Source organism: Dicentrarchus labrax, unplaced genomic scaffold (assembly GCF_905237075.1).
Source record: "Dicentrarchus labrax unplaced genomic scaffold, dlabrax2021, whole genome shotgun sequence".
In the NCBI taxonomy this organism is placed as follows: domain Eukaryota; kingdom Metazoa; phylum Chordata; class Actinopteri; family Moronidae; genus Dicentrarchus; species Dicentrarchus labrax.
In genome coordinates this window covers 1,052,318-1,078,340 of record NW_026136709.1, presented here as the reverse complement: position 1 = coordinate 1,078,340, position 26,023 = coordinate 1,052,318, and the positions used below count along the sequence as shown (strand labels likewise).

Here is a 26,023-nt window from a genome sequence, read left to right as displayed (position 1 = left end):
ACTAATGTCTCTGTTATATTTGTCTTATCTGTTAGACTGAAGCTTTGTATAGTGAATGTAATACTCTCTGCTGCTTTTTGCCAAAGAAAATCTGACAGCCCTCATTTTCCTTTAGTGTTGACAGGTTGAAATATATTCAGGCAGTGCTCTAAGGGAGGGTAAACACACTCAATGAATTAATTCCACCTTTGTGCAGGCTCATGTAAATCTTGATGGAATACATACAGAGGAGAAATTAGTGCTGTTCTGATGCCTTTTGCCTAGCGATGATCACAGAATGGACAGTCTTTTGTTTCCCTGTGCATCACTGGAGAAAGGGCTGAAAGAAGCCTTTCTGTGTGCAATGCAACATGTTGCACAGTTCAAGCTTCCACTGCTGTTACATAAATTCCATACTCATACAAAATGCCCTTCATTTCATTGTCGTCTTTTTTCCAGGATTTAAACCAATCACTCCTCATTTCATGGGGGCCTTGAAGTTGGAGGATAAAAACCTCCTGACAATGCTGGCACGTGTCCATCCTAACAACTTCAACGTGACATTTTTCTGAAGAGCTAAATGTCTCGACTGAGCTTGGAGACTCATTGTTTCCGGAGAAGTGGGCACTTAATGCAAGTGATAATTCACAAGCTTTTCCTGATTTTAGTGACACCCTCACAGAGACAGTCATTCTGATATCTTTCATTTGGTGTATGCGATGGCCCCCCAGTTAACTGTGGCTTTTCTTTACGAGACAACAGCGTCAGTTGCTTGTTCAAATACTTAAAACAACCTTTTTTTTGACAAATATATTTATTGGCATTTTGTTTTGTTTTTTTCACATCAAGAGAAAAAAAATACCCCCCACTGACCCAACCCTGTCCATGTTCTTCACACAAAAAAATTAATAAAGTATACTACTGCTACTATGACAGTTATTAACCCCAGTTGCCTCCTCTTCACACTTGAACATCCATTACACACAACTATTGCAGCCATTTTTATAGTTATTTTAGTGCCAGCACAAATTGAACGAGCTCACATGTAACTATAATATCTACCATACTAAATACTGTAATATACTGTAAAATAATAATAATAATAATAATAATAATAATAATAATAATAATAAGAATAGGGTTGAGCGAGTATTCAGCTGAAACTAGTATCCAGTACAGATAATGTACTTTTTATCAAACAAGTAAACTGTGTCAATATACTTGCTCTGTTAATAGTTCTCCTAACTCTTGTGATCAAAAACATCACTCTGAAAATCAATATTGTAAATAGTTTTCTGAATATTGTAACTTCTGATCAACCCATATCAATTTATGAATACGGCTACAGATACAGATAATTTGGTTTAACAGATACAGCCCTAATAATAAAATAAAATAATTATACTTACATTATACAATAAATGAATCATGATCATGAATATTAGAATTTTATCTGATGTGTTAATTCAGTACATTCTCACTTCATCATCAAATCATCACCAAATACTGCAGCTTGGTCAGTGGCCCTCTGCTTTCAAATATTACGTTGTAGGTATCCTATGGGCTGATTTTTGTGTCAGTAGAAACTACATTTGAATCATTTAGAACTGAATCTGAATTGCTCAACTTGAATAATTGCATTAAAAAAACTGAATCTGAATAGCATAATTTGAATTTGAATTTATTAGTTTGAAACTGAATTCTAATAAACTTGAAACTGAATATAATATTATGAATCTGAATTCACTTGCAACTGAAACTGTATTTGAGCCTCACTAAAAATTCAACTTTTTATGTACTTTCAAATTCAGTTCTCTAAATTCAAATTCAGTTCTCTAAATTCAAATTCAGTTCTCTCAACTCAATTTCAAACCACAAGATTCAACTTTTAAGGTCACAGACGGGTCAAGGTGTTCAGTAAGAGCAATCGAGTGCAGATGCACAGAGCTCCTTTTTGGCTAAGCAGCACGTTTGTTTTGAACATTTCCTGGACCTGTAGACATTGGCTAGCGAAAAACATGCTTAAAGGAGACATATTATGCCCCTTTTCAGGTTCATAATTGTATTTTTTTTCTTAAATTTTATTTTGGTTTCGTGTGTGAACCACTTTGTGTTGGACTGTTTTCACAACCTCGGTCAGTACAACAGTGGACTGACTGAAAGACTGTTCCTGAAAGAGGGATTCATACCAACTGTCTGTGGAGAGACGGCAGAGGAAGTAACTGTAAGTATTTTGAACAATTTATGCTGTTTTTCATTGTTCATGTAATGTTAGCTCATGCTAACTGCTGTTAGCTGCAGGAGCCTCAGTGATGCTAACGTAGTTATTGTTTGTTAAATGTTAAAAGATGAACATGAAACTTATAAAGTGAGGTTAATTTATTAAGCCAGCTGGTGCAGATGTCTCCATATTCTCCCCTGCTGATATTGTTATAGAGATTCACACAAAGTTTATTATAAGTTTATACAGAGAATCACCAAGCTTCGTGCTGGGGGGGGGGGGGGGGGTTGGCTTTATGTTGGTCTGTATTTTGTAGAACCGGGAAGATAACGTCAGATATGTTTAATTGTCTTTAACCTGGTAACTTATTATCTGCTGGGTAGCTCAGTATCTGTTCACCGTGTGGATCAATACAGCTGTGATCAGGAGACACCGTACTGTGTACCATATAAATTCAGCAGCGGAGGTCATTCGTTAGGAGCATTGTAGCTTTGATTAGCACACAGCAGCTCTGTGATGTCACTGTTACTATAGTTACTGAGTCTGTCGGACTTTATGTTGTAATACTGTGATCGTTAACCCTCGTTAGAAACTACCAAAATACCGGGAGTGAGTTATGCTGATTATTTTCTGTTTGTGTAACTTGCTAACGTGCTAACCAGCTGGGGCTAGCTGCGTTATTGTTTTCCAGAGACTGTGTGTGTGTGTGTGTGTGTGTGTGTGTTACGGTGTGTAAATTAACTTGATCTACGTGCACCAGAGTTAACAATAGAGCTACAGTGAGAGAGAAATAGTCAAACTGCAGGGATTCATTAGTTTAGTATTATTCTGTAACTTCGATGCTCTCTAGGTTGTTTTGTGGAGTCAAACCCACGAATAAAAGTTTTCTGATCCATTTATTTAGTGTTACTGCTGTACTGGTATTACTGAAGATATAAGGGTAGGTCCAGTGTAACATCTCATACTCATATAATCTCCTATTGTATTATAAACACTGAGGCTCACTGCTAAATGTCTGTTATTGCACCGGGAACTTGTTCCAACATCAGTTTACAGTCAGTAAATGTCCTGTGTGTGTATCTGCTGCCATTAGATAGACATTGTGTTGGTAACCTCAGACTGTTTCAACAACACATCACTACAGTTAGCTGCAACAAGGAACCCACCAGAGACACTGCTTTATTATTTTAGATTATAACTTAGGTAGGACTACTTTGAGCCACAATGAGCTGCTGTACTTGTATTATATTATACTGTATATTATATTATACTGTATTATATTATACTGTATTATATTATACTGTATATTATATTATACTGTATTATATTATACTGTATTATATTATACTGTATATTATATTATACTGTATTATATTATACTTGTATTATATTATACTGTATATTATATTATACTGTATTATATTATATTACACTGTATATTATATTATACTATATATTATATGCGGTCTTACAAGTAACACTGAATCCGCCTTGTCTTACAGGTGACCTGATGAAGCTCAGGTGTTCCTGGACCCATCAGAGGACAGAGACAGCTGCAGCATCAGGACAGTCTGGGTATCCAAAGGAAGACTGATGAAGATGAACACTGACTGCAGAGCTCCATTACTAGATCACACTTCAGTATACTAGAAACCTAAGATACCTTGATGGAGGACATGATCTGCACAGTTTACATAAAAGTTCTAGCTTTGTTACTTACAACATGTGTAACTGGAATATGACTGAAACATAAATAAAGTGTTTTACTTTTAAGAAGAGTTCTGGTAATTTTTAAATTCAGTAATAAGTGTGGTTTTATATAAATAACATGTTATTTCACAAAGGTTTTATGAAGATTTCCTGCATGTACAAGAGTTGAAAACCTGGTTCGTGTAACATCTATCAATATGAAAATGTGAAATTTAAACCTGTATTAATGACTCTAAGCAACACAATACATTACTGTCTCACATTCAAACTTTATTATGTTGGAAGATAAATGACATCATAATATATCAAATAGAACGTAAAACATAATTGCAGCTTTTACAAATATCTGAAGGTTAACTTTGGTAATAATACTTTCAAGTTAAAATATCAGACTATGAAATATTCAAGTTAAAATATCAGACTATGAAATAGTACAGTACAGTACAGTTGGTTACTGAGCAGTTTTTAAACCACATAAACAAGTTACTTTATTAGATGAGTAAGTAAGTAAGTATTCCAGGCAGGTTTCTGCCTCATTATGTAAGTTTCCATGGTCTCAGTAAACTAATGTGTATAAAGAATATAAAAGATGGGAGGTGACAGTAATCATTATACTATTACTCTGATTACTTTGGTACATTTACTGGCTGTGTCTTCACTAGAAACAACTGCTTGACTAATGTTGTTAATATTATGTAATATATATCCAATCTAATCCAACTTTATTTGTTAAACACTTTAAAACAACCAAAGTTGACCAAAGTGCTGTACAGGAGAATAAATAAGACATCATAAATAAAAGACATAACAGCTCACATGAGGCGCAAAATTACATATAACATACAACAATAAAATTAAAAGACATAAAACATGAGTAAAAATAATAGCCACGCAATAAAAAGCAATCAAAATAAGAAATTAAATCAAGTTAATAAAGTCGACATCTTACTAGGTGTCAAAGGCCACAGAGAAGAGATGGGTTTTAAGACGGGTTTTAAAAACAGACAGAGAAGAGGCCTGTTTAACGTGCAGAGGCAGATCACTCCATAATTTAAGAGCAGGTACACAAAGGCACGGTCCCCCTCTGAGCTTCCGCTAGTTTAGGCACACTCGGGAGCAGCGATCATCTGACCGGAGAGGACGGGTATATAGGGGTGTAGAAGCTCAGAGAGGTAGGGAGGGGCAAACTATAAGGATAATTTAATTAAATGGATCCTAAATTGAATAGGCAGCCAGTGGAGTGAGGCTAGAATGGGGGAAATGTGCTCATGTTTATGTGTGCCAGTTAAAAGACGTGCAGCAGCATTCTGTACCATCTGGAGACGGGCGATGGAGGACCCACTAACCCCAACATACAGTGCATTACAGTAATCCAGCTGAGTGGTAACAAAGGCGTGGATTACCGTCTCAAAGTGCTGCCTTGATAGAATTGGATCTACAGGGGGGTCCCACTGGTGCCACCAAAAACCATCACTTCCTTCTTTTTATCATTGAAATTTAAAAAGTTCAGAGCCATCCAGGCCTTTATGTCGTTGAGAGACTTAAGTAGCAGTCTGACAGAGTATTCAATTTTCTTTTTAAGAGGCACATAAATCTGACTGTCATCTGCATAACAGTGGAATGAAAAGCTGTGCTTCCTAAGTATGGAACCAAATAGAGAGAGAAAAGGAGAGGGTCAAGAACTGAGCCCTGTGGGACCCCACCCAAGAGAGAAGCAGAGGAGAATACAGAGTCACCTAGGCTGACAGAAAGTTCGATCAGCCAAGTACGACCTGAACCACTCCAGTTCTATGCCCCTGATGCCCACCCACTGCTTCAAACGTGAGATCAGTATTTCATGATCCACTGTGTCAAATGCAGCAGTTAAATCTAAAAGCACAAGGATAACACAGTCACCAGAGTCAGTAGCTAAAAATATATCATTAAAAACTCTTAAGAGAGCTGATTCTGTGCTGTGCACGGTTTTAAAACCGGATTGGAAAACCTCTAGGATATTATGTTCTTCCAGAAAGGCCATTAATTGACTGTGCACAATCTTCTCCAGGACTTTTGAAAGGAAAGGCAGTTTTGAGATAGGCCTGAAATTAGCAAGAACTGCAGGATCTAGAGCAGGTTTTTTAATCAGAGGTTGTACTACTGCATGTTTAAAATTTTCAGGGACCACACCTGAGGTCAGACTGCTATTTATGACTGCAATAACAGATGGTCCTACAGTGGAGAACACCTCCTTAAATAGTCAAGGGGGGACAGCATCATTTGGAGAACCTGAGGGCTTCAAATGACCAACAACCTCCTGTAAAAAGGAAAAAGTCACAGGCTTAAAATGGTCAAAGACTTGAGCCCTAATTGAAGTGACCCTATCAATAAAAAAGTGAAGGAAGTTTTCACACACAGCAGGGGACGCCTCCATACAGGCAGTCTGCGGGGCATTCAGAAGTGAGTCAATAGTGTTAAACAAAACACGAGGCTTGTGACAGTTTGACAGGATAATATCCGAGAATTGTTTTCTTTTAGCATCTTTCACAGTTTTCTGATAATGACGCCAGCAGTCCCTTAACATTTGAAAAGACACCTGCAGTTTGTCCTTCTTCCACTTGCGCTCAGCTCTACGGCACTCACATCTGACCACATGAGTTGTGTCATTTAGCCAGGGCTCAGATTTAGTTTTAGGCTGCCTGGATTTTCAATTAAATTCAATTCAATTCAATTTTATTTGTAAAGCGCCAATTCATAACAGAAGTTATCTCAGGACACTTTTCAAGTTAGTAACATGCATTAATGGAACATGAATGAGTGCAGAAAGAGAGAGGAAGGGAGGAGCTCAGTGCACCATGGGAAATCCCCCGATAGTCTAGGCCTATAGCAACATAACTAAGGGATGGTTCAGGAGTCACCATCATTTTAATGGAGCCACAGTGTCTAAAACAGTTTGGCAGGTGGAATGAAACCATGAGCTAAGCTCCTCTGTACTGCACACTGACTCAGGAATGATGGAGTTCTGATTGAAAGCAACCGAGAACTGAACAGCAGTGGAAGAGTTAATAATGCGACAGCGCCAAGCAGCGGCGCGAGGTTTAACTGAATGACAGGCAAGAGCAGCCTCAAATAATACAGGCATATGGTCAGAAAACACTGCGTCACATATCTCTAGGTTAAAAACGGGCAAACCATATGATAAGACAAGATCAAGTGTGTGTCCGTGTTCTTGTGTGGGTCCAGACACAGATTGCACAAGATTAAAAGAATCAATGAGGTTTAAAAAAACCTTTGCCATTGGCTTATCTGGACAACACACATGAACATTAAAATCCCCAACAATAAGAACACGGTCATATTTAGGCATGATTTCAGCCAGGAAATCAGAAAAGTCATTTAAAAAGTCCTTATTGTACCTGGGAGGCCGATAGACCACAGCACACAACACTGTGTGAGAGCGACCAAGCTCAAATAAGCTCAGTTAAAAGCTGGTGGAAGAGGATTGACAGCAATAGCTGCTTACATTTATAATGACTCTTATAGACGGTCGCTATTCCTCCTCCTTGGCCCGACGTCCGCGGGGAGTTAAAGTAGCAGCAATCATGGGGTAAAAGTTCAGTGAAAGCGCTGGATTCACCAACTCTCAGCCATGTCTCAGTCACACAGAGGAAATCCAATCCTCGGGACGTGAAGAAATCCTTTAAGACAAAAGTCTTGTCTCGCTAGTGATCTAGCATTTACCAGGCCAATCCTAGCAGGAACCGGTGGGGCCGCGGCGTTGGCTGTCTGGGGAGCCCGACACAGAGGCCGTAAGTTGCGGTGATTCACCCCGCACCAGCGGGGATGAGGAGAGCAGGGGGTGACAGTTGGGGGTGAGTCCGGTATCTGCTCGATGATTGCAGGGATGTAGGATTTAAACCTCCTCTTCATCATCCTCCAATCCAGTCCAATCCAAATTTATTTGTTAAGCACTTTAAAAACAACCAAAGTTGACCAAAGTGCTGTAGCCGTGGCAGAAAACATGGACGAAGTCCGACGGCGACATGCTGTGGACACGCTCTTTCACAGAGACGTGCCCGGCGTTACACCACCTGTTGTTTATGAGCACGGACAGTCCCCCTCCTTTCTTCTTGACGGTCGCGGTGGTGTCCCTGTCGGCTCGAACCGTCTGGAAGCCGGGAAGGGTGACATTGGAGTCCGGTATCTGCTCGTGTAGCCACGTTTGTAGGGTTTAAACCTCCTCTTCTTCATCCTCCGTTTAACCCCCGCTCTGCAGCCTCGCCGTCTCCTCCTCAGCTCCTCCGGTATGGAGGGTCTCTCTCCAGTCAGGATGCTAGGGTGCCTCAGGGCAATCATCTGGTCGCGGGTGTTAACAATGCGACTCCCCGTCGCCACGGAGACCCGTGTAAACAAAAAATAAAAAGTGCTCAAAAACGCAGAAAAAGTATTTAGGCGACGTGAACAAAGTAGTAAGAAAGTAAGAAAACAGTTAAAAAAACTACAACAAGATAGGAGCTGCCATAACAGGCTGCCCCATTCTATAATATTTTCTTCACTGGGTGTGAAACTTAGTCAACTGCTTACGTGTAAAGACAAGCATTAAACACGTGTTGGTTCTCATAATTAAGGTATAAAATAACTATGTGATTAGGTTAATTATATATATATAATTAATATAGCAGTATTTACCTGAGGAACACATCACAGAAAGCTGTAATCCTGATTGTTGATGTCCGGTGGTGAAGTTTTTGGTTTAGAAGCAGTTATTGAATTAATATTGACGGTAGAAATGCAGCTAACTGCGGGCAATGCTGAGGCAGAAGTGGGAGGGGCCGGAGCGTCATTCCTGTCATCCGCGTCATAATGCCGACCAATCAGAGTAGACTGGGCTTTTCGGGAGGGGGGCCTTAAAGAGACAGGAGCTAAAACCGATCGATTCAGACAGAGGCTGAAAAGAGCTGCTCAGCTATAGGCAGTATGAGGGAAAAAAAGTGTTTTTTGAACATTAAAACATCTAAACCTATTGTAGGAGAGCCACAAAATACAATTATGAACCTGAAAAGGGGCATAATATGACTCCTTTAAGCTTGTTTTTTGCTAGCCAATGTCTACAGGTCCAAGTGATGGTCAAAAACAAACATGCTGCTGGCCAAAAAGGAGCTCTGTGCATCTGCACTCGATTGCTCTTACTGAACACCTTGACCTGTCTGTGACCTTAAAAGTTGAATCTTGTGGTTTGAAATTGAATTGAGAGAACTGAATTTGAAAGTACATAAAAAGTTAAATTTTTAGTGAGGCTCAAATACAGTTTCAGTTGCAAGTGAATTCAGATTCATAATTTTATATTCAGTTTCAAGTTTATTTGAATTCAGTTTCAAACTAATAAATTCTAATTCAAATTATGCTATTCAGATTCAGTTTTTGAATATTTTTTTTAAAAAATTAAATTTAAACTTTTTTTTTTAAATTTTTTTTATCAGTTATTCAAGTTGAGCAATTCAGATTCAGTTCTAAATGATTCAAATTCAGTTTCTACTGACACAAAAATCAGCCCATATTATCCCTCTAACATCCTTTCTGGATGTACAGGGCTCCGAGGTCAGATTAGCAAGAATAAACATGCAACATCCAGGCAGACTTTCAAAATAAAGCTTGTGTTGTTAATGTTGTGAAACGGTTGTAGTTTGGTTAGGTTTTGGCACAAAAATTACAGGATAAGGTCAAAAGTTACGTTACGTACCTGTCACAACTTAAAGAACCAATGATTAGGATTTAGTAGCATCTAGCAGTGAAGTTTCATATTATACCTATTAGACCTGAGAATGAGAACGGGACGTGAAGTGTGTAGGAAGTGGCTGTGAAATTCACAAAAAATGTGAAATACCCTATCTACAGCCAGTGTTTGGTTTGTCCGATCACACTGGTCCTTTAAGTATGTTATCTAAGGTACTTTTGTGCATGACTTAACAGAAACTGTTTACTTTTGGTTTCACATGGGACACAAACAGCGGCCTCCTGAGTTAAAGTCCTGTGTTTGTTTGACACTAGAAGGATACCCACCGTGTCATATTTGAAGCAGAGGATCACTGTGGCAGTATTTGATGACTTTGGAGTGACCCCGGGTTGGTGAATTATAAATGTTGTGGATCAGGAGTATGGAAGATGGAAGACGTCATTTTAATTCCTAAACCTTGCCTAAGTTTTAGTTAACTAACTTAACTAATTTTTTGATTTAATTTGATTTGAAAGCAGTTACCCTGAACATTTGTGTTGATTTTGGCGGCCCCTGTAGATAATAAGATAGTGTTTCTGCAGTTCTTTTTTAGGCTTAGTCACAGCTCTCACTGCATCGATGGGGCACACACTTTTGATTGGGATTGACACAGTGTGTATGTGTGTTTGTCATTAGGAAACAGCCTCAGGGAGCCTCATCTCCACTCTCAGCTTCATCTTAATGACAGTTCTCCCAATACTCCTGTGTGTGTGTGTGTGTGTGTGTGTGTGTGTGTGTGTGTGTGTGTGTGTGTGTCAGTTTAACACAACTGTTCAAACACAAGGCCAACTAAGTTCTGTTTCACTCTGCTATCACTCCAACACAGTAGCACTGTTTGTGTAGTTTGTTTCTATCTGTCTGTAATATCTGGATACTGGATATGATTTCTGTTTGGATGATCTACTACATGTTTACGGTAGGTATAGCTCAGATCTATAGGATGCTGGGTAGAGGGTAGATTATTTTACATTTTAATCATTATGGCTTTTATGTTTTTATATATTCAGTAAAAAAAAAGGACATGATATTGTGTGATAGTATATGTTTTGTAAAGAGTGGTATAAAACCTGAAAAAATACACTCTTCCTCCTCCGAAACATTAATACATGAAGAAAGTAATGCAACTGTAACTACTGTTTCTCTTTTATGTATATGGAATATACAGATAGAGCCCCTTGCATGTGTGTACTGAAAATATTTCAAATCCCAGGGCATTTTCTACCATTCTAGGAAAAAGTAGATCCCAAAGACTAAATCTAGTATGATAAGAAATTGGCTGTATCTCAGAAACTACAAGGAGCACAATAGAGTATTTGATAATCTATGAACTCATAACAACTTGAATATCAAATATATACACACAAATGCATATGAAAAAATAATTTCATAAAATTAAGATTCTTCTATAATCTGAAAAAAATTATAGTAGTATTTTTCTGTTTCACGTAATCTTACAGACGAAAGACAGACAAACTAACTGGACATTGTACTTATTCAACTAGTCAATAATTTGGGGATTTGAAAGGAATACTATTTTGAAATAGATACAGTCAGACAAAATAACATATTTCAAGCCCACTGACATTTTTTGTTTTATTATTCAAATTGTTTTAACTTGATATGCAATTGATGTGGTTCTGTGAGTTGCTTTGGTCAAACCAAAGGATTACAGATGGAAAAGGTATTGTAAACCCTTTAGTCATGTTCAGCCAATGTCTTTTTGATAATGCTTCAAACAACTAATTATATGATTTAGAGTTGGTGTGTACTTAATCATTTTAAGCTGTTGTGTTATGTTATATTTTTCTTATAGTCAACAAATCCCATTAGGAGACCCAAACCAACAATGTGTTTGTCCGTCTCTGAATACTTATACTTACCCTACCTTGTCTGTGGGTCTCAGCTCAAAGCACATGTGTAAAAATACATTTTTTCAATCTTTTTTAAAAATGAAAAACCGTATTGCTCAGTAATTTCTGAAAACAACTGGTCACTGTAGTAGTTTCAGCCATCATTACATGAAATGAAAGTAATAGTGTATTTGGTAGGGACTGTTTTCAGCAATCCACATTTTGCACTCTAGTGAATATTTGTGGCAACGGTACGTTGTATGTGGGGCACAAAAAACTACAATGTGTGTGTTCATGGTAATGAAGGAACATATCACCCAGTGAAACAGTGTGATGTGTGTGCTGATGTGTTTTTAATAGTTTGAGACAACAATGGGGCACTGTGATACAGAGGAAGAAGATATATCAGGCTGTAATACACACGCACAGTATGTTAATACGAAGTTATTACGTTGTGTTAATAGATACAGTGATTGCTGGTCTTGGTCTTTTCATTGGATTTCTTAACAAAACGAAAAATATATATTAAGTCATCAATCTACAAATGTACATGACACAAACATCTTACTGGAGGTCTATGTAGTCCAAATGTTTTTAGTAAAGCAGAATTCACACAGATACTACTAATTTTGTTCTGAATTCATCTTTTAGTGATCATATCACAAAAAGCCTTGTCATTGCACAGTGAGCCCAGAACTGCTTGTTATTTAATAACTGGATTCGAGACAATATAAAACACTGAAGGACCAGTGTGTACGATTTAGGGGCATCTAGCGGCATAGTTTCAGCTCACAATTCCCTTGCTTTACTCTCCCCTCCCAAGCTAAAGGAGAAACTACAGTGGCTGCGAAACACGCCACATGTTCTCACTTCTTCATTTCGTCCAGTCCATATATCCAGTTATCCAGTGTCCAGTTAGCAAGAATACATATGCATGGTCCACTTGCATTAAAGGGAATTCATTTGTTGGGTTTTGGAGGAAATTTATTGAATTTGGGGTGCTGTTGGGTTAAGCTAAAGAACTCAGTTCAGCACTTCCAAAGAAAGATTTACTGCTAGCTTGTAGGTTGCTATCAGAATACTAATCCATCGATATTCATTTGAGTGCACACATGTTCTGAAGAGAAGAGGCTGCAGCCTGCGGTCTGTAGAGAACTCTCACTGTGATGCATTCAAAACAAGATTTTTTACACACTACACTCGCTACAAAAGCATGAAACACGAGATATCAAAGGAGAGAATGGTGATAAAAAGCGTGGTCAGTACTATTGAAACACGTGGACATTCACTCTAATGTAAAATTCTTTTTAAAAAACTGAATAATAAAATCTAACCAGGCCATGACTCAACACTGCACTGAACCATGTTTGTCAAAACTGTAAAAAACTCAAAGACTGGAAAACTCACAGTCAGAAGCTGTAGGGATTTAGAGGAAATGTACCGAAGGGTGTTAAGTTTTTCCATGTATTATTAATTATTGAGGGAAATGGGTACCGTGTTCTGGAGGCATAGAACAAGTAGAAAGCAAGAAATGGGTGCTGGCTTTGTTTAGATTTGCAGAGGCTTCTTCAACCTCACAACTGATACTGATACTGATACTGTCAATATTATTGTCATACTGTCAAAAACAGTCAAGTTGTACTGCAGTTATAAATTATTGATAATATTCATAAGTCTGGGGGTAACAAACCCCACCAGACTACAAGCAGAACTAAATAGATTTGGTGTTGCGTCATGTTTTATTCTGCTCTCAGGCTTATGGGAAGAACTTCACGTAACTTCACACTGAACTGAAGCTCTCAGCGGCTGAGATTGACTGAAGTTCCTGTTGATTATCTGGGTACACATGCATTTTTATTTTTTTTTTTGCTGTTTGGGATATGCATTTGTTTGTCATTTTATTAAGAGTCAGATAAAAAAAAAAAATAATAATAATAATTGAATATGAATAAAATATTGCACCTTATACTAACGAAATGGACACAGCCACACAAAAAATTGAGTTGCACAAGTCAAAGTGATTGTGAACCTTCCATCTTGAATCAACACCTTGATTTCTCTCTTGCCAGGTCGCCGGAGCTGATCGCACCATTCTAGACAGTACTCTAAATTCCACCAGAAGCGCCACAGTGCGTCTAAGAAGCGTCGCTCTGCTACACGTAGAATACACAGCTGGTGTATATTTGACAGATGCCGCAACCCACTCTCGTCAAGCAGCACAGAGCAGATCACACAGGCAGGAAGTCAAACACAGAAACAGCAAAGAAAATCCAGTACATTTTCAAAATAAAATACCACGTGCTGACTCCAGATCAAATTTCAATTTAATTTAAAATTTCAGGCTACATCAACATTGTGGCACCAGGCCAGTAATCAGTAAGGACCAAATATAATCAAGTAATTCTTAACAATGTAACTATTAGGGCTGAGCAAGTACATAGCTGAAACGAGTACCCGGTACAGATAATGTACTTTTTATAGTAGAGTATAAAATGAATCATGTACTTTCATCATGCAACTTTATATTAACAAAAAACAAACTCTGTTCTGTAAATAGTTCTCTTACTCTTGTGATCAGAAACATTGGTTTAAAGCTCAATCCTGTCAATAGTTTTCTAATAAATATAGTAACTTCTGATCCATATCAATTTCCTCCCACTTCTGGTATAAGCACCACCCAGTCTGGTTAGGCCCTGCCCATTCCTTGTACAGACACAAATACAGATTTAGTGTTTGTTTCTTTGTTACATAATCTGGGATGATTATAGACACTTATTTTCTGTAGTCTGATTATACACTAAACAGAGTATGTATAATGTGGACAGCTTTGATGGAAGCCATGTTTTACTATTTTGATAAAGCTATAGGCTTTCAGTTTCTCCACACTTAAAGGCATACTATGTAGTTTTCCGGTTTTGTCAAACAGCTACCCCTAGATTCTCTGCGGGGTACTTGTATTTAACGTTAACTGTCGTAAATACCACTCACCAGAGCCGTCTCTATATACGGCTCTGCGTCTCTGCACTCACAGCCTGATCCCCTCCCCCCTGTATACCGGTACATGTTCAGTAGGATGGAAGCTCGGACATCGAACAGGCAAAGATAGACTCCGAAGATGTCTACTGACCAGGTAACGTCTGAGTGAATGCCTGCTAGCGTCTTCCATTGAGGCTGCTTCTTATGTCGCTGATGTATGTGACGTCGCGCCGTAAAGTATTTGCGACTCTCGCGAGATTTGGCGGGACGCCACCTTTCAGAATTGCATTGCTGGTTCTGCCCTCTACTGCTTTGCTATCGGGATGATTCGCTATACTACGAGTTTGTTTACCATCGAAATGACTTCAAAGCTGTTATATTGAGGTACAAATCTTGCATAGTGTGCCTTTAATGTTGGAAGCATCAGATTGAAAGGTTGATGCCACATTTTGATTAATGCTGTAAACACAGACAGCCTTGTGGAAAAATGTTTGACAGTGTCCTTGTAGCAATACCAAAAAGGACATGTGGGATTTTTAGTCTAATATGAGCTTTTATTTTCACAAATACCATCATGTCTACTTGCATAAAACGTAAACATGCTCATTCCAGTGTGTTAAACATAGATATGACCAAGATTCTTTCGATTTGTCCAATATGACGATGTGAACTTTTTTTAGTAGGAAGTTTGTATTTACCATTTTTCCCACGCGACATGAAAACAGCACCGCTCCCCGTCACATTTAGCAGTCTGCTGATGAGGTGGTGTGGGGGAGGTGGAGGAGGCGACAGCTGAGCAGTGCACTAAGTGTCAGGCCTGTTGATGGTTACCATGGCACAGTCTGTTGCATGCACGTGTCCTTGTAGGCGGGTGTGTGTATGTGTGTTTTCTGAAAACTTCCACTGGCAAATCGGGAGTGTGAGCAGTTGTGGATGAAAAGGGATGGATAAAATCATTTTACTGGATGCCTAATGTGAGCAAGAAACACACAACGCTGTGGTCTGACATGATCATAATGATAATTTTATCATGAACCTGGCTACACCTGAGCTGGAAGAAAGCTGTGACAATCCCAATGAGCACCAACCGGGATTTCAACATTGATTTTCTAGTTGAAAACTGGGTGAGATTCTTTTCACACTCTTTTCAATCAGATAAAATGAGGTTACAACATGAATGTGTCACAAAGTTAGTTAGTGTGAAGGGTTAGGGTTAGTTGACGTTGAAGACAAAGACGATATTTCAGTATGAGGCTGTGTGCTGCCAACAGGAAGCTTCCAGGACATCATAACAGGAGAAGTTCTGTACATTAAAATGTCAGTGTGTAGGATTTAGTGCCATCTAGCGGTGTAGTTGCAACTCCATCGCTTCACCCTCCCCTTTCAAGTGCGAAGGAAAAACTACAGTGGCCATGAAATGTGAAAAATGCCCCTATCTAGAGTCAGTGTTTGGTTTGTCCATTCTGGCCTTGTGTAGAAACGTGTCAGGTAAACATTGCAGACCCTGTGGTAGACAACCAACGGCGTAATGTGCTCATGCAAGTAATTACTGGAGGGACAAAGACACAAGAGGAGGAGCATTACAATATAAAACAGGAACCAAAGTACACCCAAATCCATGACACTGCTCCACAGCGGGAAAAAAACTTTTTAATTTAAGAATCATAATGTCTGAATGAATTAGGAGTTTAAATGTGAAATTAAAATGTCACCCTCAAATAACCTGAGTCTGCCACTGGCAGGAAGATTATCCACCAGTAACTACAGATTTATATGTGAAAAAATAAAGTCAACCTATTGCATTGTAATTAATAGAGAAACAGATGTTGCACACTGAATAAAAATCTGAAACAATACATGGTTTTTACATTCAAATATTGCCTGGTACTGTCAAGTCACTGTGTGCAGAGAGCAGTGCATTCTGTACTGTTTCATCCTGCAGGAGTAATTCACACACTAAGATGATTATATTGATTTGTGGGTGATTCAAGCATTGTCACAATAGACACTGCAGTTCAAATACTGATCCCACTCTCTGGTTAGACTCACATTATGCAGTAGCGGGCTTGATGAAAGGAATGTGCCTACTGTGACTGGGGGGAAAGGATTAGAAACTTGGTGGAAAGTGGACGGCCGCTGGCAGTGTTTGATGTTTGGAGTCAGCAACCGTGGGTATCCTGTTAAGTACTCTGAGCTTTGGAGTGAAAAGAGCCCACAGGCCCTGGTGAGCTGCTGGCCCGACACTTGGCAGCAGGACCACATGACATCAGCTGCAGGGTGAGGTGGATTCAACCAGAGCCTTCCACAGAATGGGGCACAAAATACCAGCACCCAGTTTTTGGTATTGATCAAAGAATATATAGTATTCACCTCAGATTTTTACATTCACCAGTCACAGAGAATCTGCTTTACAATTTGCAGACTTCACTGTACCCACAATGAAAATAACCTGAATGGGTAACATTTAGGAGGATCTATTGGCAGAAATTGAATATAGATAGATAGATAGATAGATAGATAGATAGATAGATAGATAGATAGATAGATAGATAGATAGATAGATAGATAGATAGACTTTATTAATCCCTGGAGGGAAATTGGGTCGCCATAGCAGCCAGGTACATTAAAATACAATAAAATACAATAGAATAAAATACAACAATAGAATAAAATACTTAGATAGAAAAGATAAACAAAGATAAATAGGTAGGTAAGGTGCAAAGAGTTGTAGTTGCAAGATGGTGGTAATAGTACTGATGACATGATGGTAGTGTTATTGTTAATAACAGTATATAATTATAACAGTATATAATGATAATATTAAAAATATTTATAATAATATAATAATAATAATGCATATATAATATGATGACTAATAATAATAATAATAATAATACATTAGATTATTAGAGGCACCTCTCTGGGCACTCGAGGACACCGTACAACAAAAAAAAAAAAAAAAAAAGAAATAAGAAACAGATAAGAAAAGACAATGTAGATGGTTAAGTGGGGTAGGCAGTTCTGAATAGGTGAGTTTTTAATCTTGATTTGAAGAGTGTGAGAGAGTCCAGGTTCCTGAGGTCCGGTGGGAGTGAGTTCCAGAGTTGGGGGGCAGAGCGGCTGAAAGCCCTGCTCCCCATGGTGACGAGGCGGGCGGGAGGGACAGAGAGGTGGACAGAGGAGGCAGATCTGAGGGAACGGGAAGGGTTGGCGATGTGGAGGAGTTCGGACAGATAAGGAGGGGAGAGGTTGTGGATGGCCTTGAACGTGAATAGGAGGATTTTGAAGTCATTGCGGAGTTTTACCAGGAGCCAGTGGAGTTGCTGTAGAACAGGGGTGATGTGGTGGATGGAGGGGGTTCTGGTGATAATTCGAGCTGCAGAGTTCTGAACCAGTTGAAGTTTATGGAGGTATTTGTGAGCTAGACCGAAGAGAAGGGAGTTGCAGTTGTCGATGCGGGAGATGACAAGGCTGTGTACAAGGATGGCAGTGGAGTGGGGAGAAAGGGAGGGGCGGAGTCGATTAATATTGCGTAGGTGGAAATATGCAGACCGGGTGATGTTATTGATATGGGATTGGAAAGATAATGTGCTGTCGAGGATGACACCCAGACTCTTAACCTGGGGGGAAGGGGAGACAGAGGAGTGGTCGATGGTGAGGGAAAAACTGTTAGCTTTTGAGAGGGTTGATTTAGTGCCAATAAAAAGAAATTCGGTTTTATCACTGTTGAGTTTGAGGAAGTTGGAGGAGAACCAGGATTTGAGCTCGGTGAAGCAGTCAGTGAGGGAGGAAGGTGGGAGAGTGGAATTTGGTTTGCTGGAGAGGTAGAGCTGGGTGTCATCCGCGTAGCAATGAAAGTGGATGTTATATTTACAGAAGATATTGCCAAGGGGAAGGAGGTAGATGATGAAGAGAAGGGGCCCCAGGACAGAGCCCTGGGGCACGCCAGTGGTAACGGGGGACGGGTGGGAACTGAAGGATTGGAGTTGGATGAACTGAGTGCGGCCTGAGAGGTAGGAATTAAACCAGTCAAGGGCTGTGAGTGAAATACCAATGGAAATTAATCTGTTGAGGAGGATAGTGTGAGAGATGGTGTCGAAGGCCGCACTCAGATCGAGGAGGATGAGAATAGTGAGTAAACCAGAGTCGGCTGCCAGGAGGAGGTCGTTTGTGATTTTGATTAGTGCAGATTCAGTGCTATGGAGGGGGCGGAAACCAGATTGGAATTGTTCGTACAAGTTGTTATGGGTTAGATGAGAATGAACAGATATACATGTATACACATAGATATTATACATTAATATTGATATGATGTAAACATGTGTCATATATTCAGCCTGTGCAAGGTGTGCATACATATATACTATAATATATATACACAATATATATAATATGTACACATATAAAGATATGATGTGATATATAGCATATGTATAATACATACTTGACTATTCAAGAAGATCTACATACAATAGATAATATCTTATTGTTATATAATAATAATAATAATAATAATAATAATATATTATTAATATAATAATAATAATAATAATAATAATAATAAATACATATGATATATAATATCAACATGGTTTATATTAACACATATCACATATGATAGTAGAGGGCGGCTGTGGCTCAGAGGCAGAGCGGGTTGTCCCCTAATCGGAGGGTTGTTGGTTCAATCCCCGGCTCCTTCTGCCACGTGTCGAAGTATCCTTGAGCAAGATACTGAACCCCAAATTGCTCCCGATGCACAGCACCGGTGCGTGAAGTTTCTGTTCGATGGACTTTGCCATCACTGTGTGAATGTGTGTGAAAAGTGTAGTGTAAAAGCACTTTGAGTGGTCGGAAGGCTAGAAAGGCGCTATACAAGTACAGGTCCATTTACCATGTGTATAATATTCATAGGTATGCTTTCATTAGATAACTTCTGTTATGAATTGGCGCTATACAAATAAAATTGAATTGAATTGAATTAGTGTATAATCACCTGAAAATAAGAATCACTGTGTGTTTGTCTCTTAGAATGAGCTGTTTTCATCTACAGACACTGCAGGTCTACACACCGGATTTTGATCTTTAGCATTATCTGGCTAATTAGGCCAGACAGCTGGTTCACAAAGTAAACCAGGGAAGTTGCAATTCCTGGTTCTTCAACCATAAGTCTCAGTCTATCAACTTCACAGCAACAACCTCACTGCGACCATAAATGTAGCCCAAAATGTTGCTTCTGAACATAATCTAGGCAGCACAACACAAGATGATTGGGAAGACAATTTAATCCAATATAAACCTAATTCCTAGGAGACAGGGTGGCTGATAATTTGGATAACATATTTAGAATTTTTTTTTAATTAAGATTAAAAGTTGTGAATGCATTCAATGACACTACATTTTTTTGAAAAGGCTAAAGGCAAAGTAAAGTGAGATTGTTTCAACAACAACTGTTAATACAAAACACTGCCAAGATACCAAATCACAGTATGTTCTGATCACAAGCAAAGGTAACTAAAGTTCACTAGTCCTTTGTAGAATTTTCCTGTGCAGTTTGCTCAGGTGGCATCTCATGCTGCACATCAAAAGATTCATGTCTACTTAATATTCATCCAGGACTTAGACTGCATCCATTTTTACCCATCATGAACTAACTTTGCACTTTGAGTACCATATGATCATGTGCTGAATATATGAAATGCCATGCTGCAGTCACAGTATTGAATCTTTTTAAATGAATGTATTTGTGTTGATTGCATGAATAGGCATTGAGTTATGGCGGACATATGAGACTTTAAAATTCATTGGTCGGGGCTAAAATATTTTTAATGATCTATATTTTGCTTCTTGTAAACAAAACCAAACAATTATTGTATCCTACTAAGAAGCCTTGTGTGTGTATCCAAAGCCTCTGAGCCATAGAGCTCCATTGTTGTCCAAAAACTACTAAAACACATCAGTGAGTCACAATGAATAAAGAAAAGCATTTTTATCCATAACTATAAAACACAAACAAATGTTGGCTTTTTTGAGGTATCACTCTGTAAACACTACCAGTGAATGCTGTAAATTCAGTGGAACTGTAACACTGCAAATCTCCAAATTTAAACTCATCTACCTGTTGGTGTTTTCTACACAAAGATGTACTACATTAGATTACAACTCATGTAGCCCCACTCAGCCAGAACTGTGCTCAGATAATATAATTTAGATCTGGCTAAAGGCTGTTTTATAGCCACTGTTACCCACAATGAACTGGGAGGAGATAGAGTATTCACAAACATTTTAAAGTCATGGAATGAATGTAGCCACTGATGATTCTCACAGTGACTAGTAATAGTAATTTAAATGTCTTCGAGTATGCATGTGTGAACACATCGTGGGGCTCAGCCTTACAGGGACTCTCTGGCAGTGTGTGGGAGGCAGACCCAGCCCAGCAGTCTTACATAAGAACAGATGTATAATGCCGTCTAATTCAGCTGCTTTTGATGTGCTTCCTCTCTTTCTGCACATAACCCACTTAGAGAAACATTCACTTAGCACAGCAACGGCAAGCACAAGCCCCCTTTACACTCACACATAACCCGACACTATCGTTGTCGTCGTCATCACCACCTGCATCTCTCCACAGACATCTGAAAGTGTTTCTCCTCCTGGCACTGAACATTTAAGTGCTGTCCTTGGACAACTTTAGTGTGCTTATTGCACTTCAAGACTTGTTCGGGAGGATTTGCCGAAGTCATGTTGGTGTGATTACATTCACAATAACATCCTGAAGTGTTTATGAGCTGATCCACTGTGACAGTTAGGATGATAATCATTGTGAGGAGTTCTGTATTGACAAAAATTATTATCGCCACAGGCAATATTCAGTGGCAATTCAGGCTCTTATTTGTATGGATCACAAGAGTTGCTGCTGTATTTATTTCACAATAAATATACATACATACACACACTACTACACTACAATGGTTTGATTTTTCTAATGTGCTGTGTGCAATATTGAACAAATGTTCAAATAATATTTCTGGCTTGTCCCTGTCAAATTCATCAGCTTCTATCTGTTTACATGATAATGTCTTTGAATTTGCTTGTGTGACATGAACAACCAGTAAAGAAAAGACTTGTCATCAGAAAATTAAAAGATATTTTAAATACAAGGAGACACTGGAGAAGGACATGGGTAAGGAGACTGCACAAAAGTGCCAAGGTGAAATAAGGATACTGTGAATACTCTGCTATTGTTTCATATGCACAGAACTCAGCTATGAGGTACAACTTAATAATGCCTACTTCCCCACCCAGAAAATGAAAGTCTCTTTTCCTTATTTTCTCTTTTTTTCAGAAAGCTACCTTGGTGGATGGAGAGGCAGATGGAAAAGAACTGAACGAAGGTTGCAGCACAATTGAGAATCACAACTCCTTCTCTGTCACCATGGAAACTACTGAACAATCAGAGCTGCCGATGGACTGTGAAGTGGAGGTCGCTGTGGCTGATTCACCTGAGCAGGGAAAGGATTTCAGGGTGGATGATGCGCAAGTTTGTTTGGAGACAGACACATCAGATTCCCAAGAGGAAAAGGCTATGCTTGACAAATTATTAACCGACCTGCCAAATGAGACAATTGAGACTGACAAGCCTGACTGCTCTGACACCAGTGTTTGCCCTGAAATGCCTTGTCAGGATCAAAAGGAAGCTTTGATATTAGAACCAGGGCATGAAGAGCTCAACAGGAATGAGTCAATCACTTCATCTGTGTCCGACACACTCTCTAGTGCTGACAGTGTTTACGAGAACGAGGCCCATCGTAAGAGGCAGGACACGCCAGAACAAGACCCTGAGCAAGAACAAATCCCTGAGCCAGAGAAGTATCCTGTGCCAGAGCAAGACCCTGAGCCCGAGCAGTATCCTGAGCGACAGCAAGAGCCTGAACAAGAGAAATACCCTGAAGCAGAACAAGACTCTGAACTAGAGCAATACCCTGAGCCTGAAGAAGACCTTGAACTGGGGGACTACCCTGAGCCAGAACAAGACCCTGAACTAGACCATTACCCTGAGCCAGAGCAATACCCTGAGCTAGAATTATACCCTGAACCAGAGCCTGAGGATGAGAAAAATAAGGTTAATCCCGAAAATGATAGCTATCAACATCTGGCAATAGACACAGAGGAAGACCCAGAAGGCCATGACATCCTATTTGAACCACCCATTACAGAAGAGTCAGTATTAGAGCAGTGCATTAGACAAGAGGCAATGTCAGATGTATCCAATGAGTCTTGCCATGACCTTGACCCTGACGAAATGGACGAATGTCTGAGAGTTGAGATTGCAGCGGCTTCCTCAGATAGTGACACAGATGAAAAATGGAGAACAATATTCTCCTCTTCTATAAATAAAGAAGACGATGACTCATATTTGGACAGTCTTCAGCTGAGTGCCCAGGGACTTTTTGTGCAGAAAGTTGAGGTAACAGACTTTGAAGAACAAGACAATCACAACTTTGAAGAGGTCCGTTTTGAGGTTCCACAAGTGGAGGAAGTTCTGGAACAACCGGATGATAAAGTTTCCTTTCCGACTCCTCCTCAAGAGGTTAAATATAACCCTTTAGGCCTTCAAGGATTGTCCAAAATCTCTGAGGATGAGAGTGAAAATGGCAGAGATGCCAACTATAACCACCAACAGCACATCAATTCAGATTCAAACAAGAAACTACCTAAAGACTTCTGTGTGATACAGGAGACCAAGAGCGAGAATGTCAGCACAGAGCATGTGGACTTCCAGCTGGCTCGTAAACAGTGGAAGGAAATGGAGGAGCAAACCATGAACAAGATCGTCTTACCCACAACCAAGCAACCCAGTTTTCATGGCAGCCACAGTTTTATGTACACACCAGTTCGCAACATTGAAAGAACCCAGAAGAAAGCACATGATCTGGAGAGCTTGAATCTGGTTGGGGATTATCCTCACACCCAATTCAGCCCTTGCTCAGAGGATTCTGGCATGGATGATTCCAGTTACAGGTCTCCTTACGATGATCCAGAAACACCAGTTGAAAGGGAGATTCGCATATCAATAGAAAGGGAGGAAAACTTCAGAAGAGAAAGGGGCATCTCTAGGATGGGGAAATCAACTGACTGCGCTCCATCACGAAATATTCCCAGGTCCATAAGCACTCCTCTCACACCATCATTTATCATCACCTCCTCACCCACAAAGGAACCACTGAAAAATGAAGTGTCAGCAAACAACGTTATCATTCTTGACCCTAGCAATGATTTTTCCTCCAGCCCCAGACATGGCAAAGACAACGTGGCAGCTCGGTCCGGTGAGTGGCGTTCTGAGGACAATGGCTCCAACGTCATTATCCTAGAGACATCCAATCTGATTATTCGCAGTGCCTCAGACTTCTCCCTCAACAAAGCCTGTGAGCAGCCCCAAGAAAAAATGTTCCTGAACAACCCCTTTTTCAAGCTGCGTTCAAGAAGCTCAATATCGCTGGTGGATGAAGAGATTAAGATGGTAAAGCAGAGGGAGGAAGAGCTGAGGAAAGAGAGGGCAAATCTGTACGGCAAAGACAGGTTCAATACAGAAAGGATGCTGTCAAATCACATGGACACTTTGGCATTTGACAATTCAGGTATGTAACCAAAATACTGACCTCAGAACAATACATTATTTACAACACTGTGTGTTTACTTTTAATCTAATTTTGATCTTTGGTCTGTTATTAGTTGATGTACCAGTGAAGTGCAAGTCCTCACCATCATCCCCAATGAAAACAGCCTATAGGATGGATCGCTCTGCTTTATCCTGCGATCACAGAGTAAGCTCCTGCTCAAACACAATCATAATCATCAACAAAAATGATGTAATATTCTTTTGTTTGTATTATACCTACTGAAAAATAGTAGCGTTACAAGTATTTATAATTTAAATTGGAGTGTCTTCTTTTACAGTAAAAAGAAAGGTTTGTGGCAAAATGTAGATTGCTCTGATCTGCAACATTACCATACAAAACTGATTTGCTTATTCCACCTTCAGTCTAATAATCTGAGAGAGGAGGTGGGAGTGAAGGCGGTGGTGATGGAGGAGGATGTGGAGGAAGTGCTTTGAAAGCAGGTAAACAAACAACTGTCTTTCTCAGTTTCCAGAGGACTACACGGGAGGAAGACGCAAGAGTGCCATGGCTCTGCGCTGGGAGGCGGGGGAGTTTACAAAAAATGACTGAAGAGGAACAAGTCAACAGTTTGCCATATAAGGCCATCAATTGTTATACTCATTAAACTTAGATGCAACATTGCAATTGTTTGTTTCATGTTGTGACATAATCTAAACTTTCTGCTTCTGTAACGCTTTGGGCAACATTAGAAAGATGATGACAATGTTTGTGACCACAATAGATTGGACATAACGTACTCTATGGAGGCTAAACCCAGGTTATCAATTAATGTGTCATAACTGCATTCCTTCTTATGGTTTATCCCTTGACTATTAAATTACTGTTTAAAAAGTTCCAATTCAGAATTACAGAATCTAAAAACCTGACATTTTTCCTTTTTTTTAGTATTATTCTCTGATAACTGATTTGCCTTTACATATAAGAATAGTAGTAAAGGGTAAGACTTTAACTTAATACAGTACTCACATGCCATATATACATTGATGAAATTCAGTTCAGCAGAAACTAATATTAGGCTTCAGCATTTTGAGTTTGAAATATTAGGTGGCCGTCAACTGTAGGTTTGTGTTGGCAGTATAACTGACTGTAGTGTTGTATCTTTGTCCTGAAGTCCCCTTTGAATAGTCTTTTCTGCAGTGCTGCTCTCTGAGGTTGAGGATTGGGCTTAGTTTATAGTTAGCTAGCTAGCATAGCTAGGGCTAAGATTGGCTTTTTTCGGTAACTTGAGGGCAGCAGAAACAGGCTATAAACAAAACACTGACATATATTATAAAGTTGTTATGGTGAGTGTATTAAGATTTTTTTTACACATTCAGCTGAAGCCACATTATCATTCATTTGTAGTCATGTTTGTGTCCATCTGAAGTCCAATATTCATTTTAGCTCTATAGTTGGTCTTCCCTAACTCCTTAGAAAAGTAATTGGCTCTTTAGCTGTTAGATGCTCAATTCATACATTCACCAGATAGTGTCTAGCTGTGTCTGTCTGCTGCTTGGTGCTGGGTGGGTAGTGTACAGTGGGTTGATTATCACTAGGATCGACACCTTATATTACTTGCAGTAATTTTATCCATTGTAAATACATCGATCAGCCATAACATTATGACAACAGACAGGTGAAGTGAATAACACTGACTTCAGCTGTCACTGTAATAAAGGCAATAAAAGCCCCCAAAAATATACTTAAAAAAAAGAAGCACTATTTTCTGTATCCAATCCTTTACAGTGTAGTCACGCCAGTATGGACAGGAGAAATTATTACAGTGACCAATAACTCTTTCAACATACATATGACATGTGACAATTGTATTAAGATAGACTATCCATTATAAAAAAGATGAGAATTTGCTGACAGTAAGCTG

General features: G+C 39.3%; 1 protein-coding gene and 1 long non-coding RNA gene across 2 annotated transcripts; both read left to right on the top strand.

The window, feature by feature from the left end:
• Window positions 1–1,124: 1,124 nt before the first annotated feature.
• Window positions 1,125–3,976, top strand: LOC127369191 (uncharacterized). Its single transcript, XR_007886026.1, has 2 exons — window positions 1,125–2,203; window positions 3,703–3,976. It is a non-coding gene; the product is annotated as an uncharacterized LOC127369191 (long non-coding RNA).
• Window positions 3,977–22,019: 18,043 nt separating this feature from the next.
• Window positions 22,020–24,727, top strand: palmdb (palmdelphin b). Its single transcript, XM_051410233.1, has 3 exons — window positions 22,020–24,120; window positions 24,215–24,306; window positions 24,628–24,727. The coding sequence occupies exons 1-3, from the start codon at window positions 22,068–22,070 to the stop codon at window positions 24,709–24,711; spliced, it is 2,229 nt and encodes a 742-aa protein (XP_051266193.1). The 5' UTR covers window positions 22,020–22,067; the 3' UTR covers window positions 24,712–24,727.
• The last annotated feature ends 1,296 nt before the right edge of the window (window positions 24,728–26,023 follow it).

What these genes read in the sequence shown, in the direction of transcription:
- palmdb (XM_051410233.1), top strand. Translation starts at nt 22,068, where the DNA reads ATGCTTGACAAATTATTAACCGACCTGCCAAATGAGACAATTGAGACT. An exon ending in TTTGGCATTTGACAATTCAG is followed by an intron (nt 24,121 to 24,214) that starts GTATGTAACCAA and finishes GTCTGTTATTAG; the next exon opens with TTGATGTACCAGTGAAGTGC. An exon ending in CTTTATCCTGCGATCACAGA is followed by an intron (nt 24,307 to 24,627) that starts GTAAGCTCCTGC and finishes TGTCTTTCTCAG; the next exon opens with TTTCCAGAGGACTACACGGG.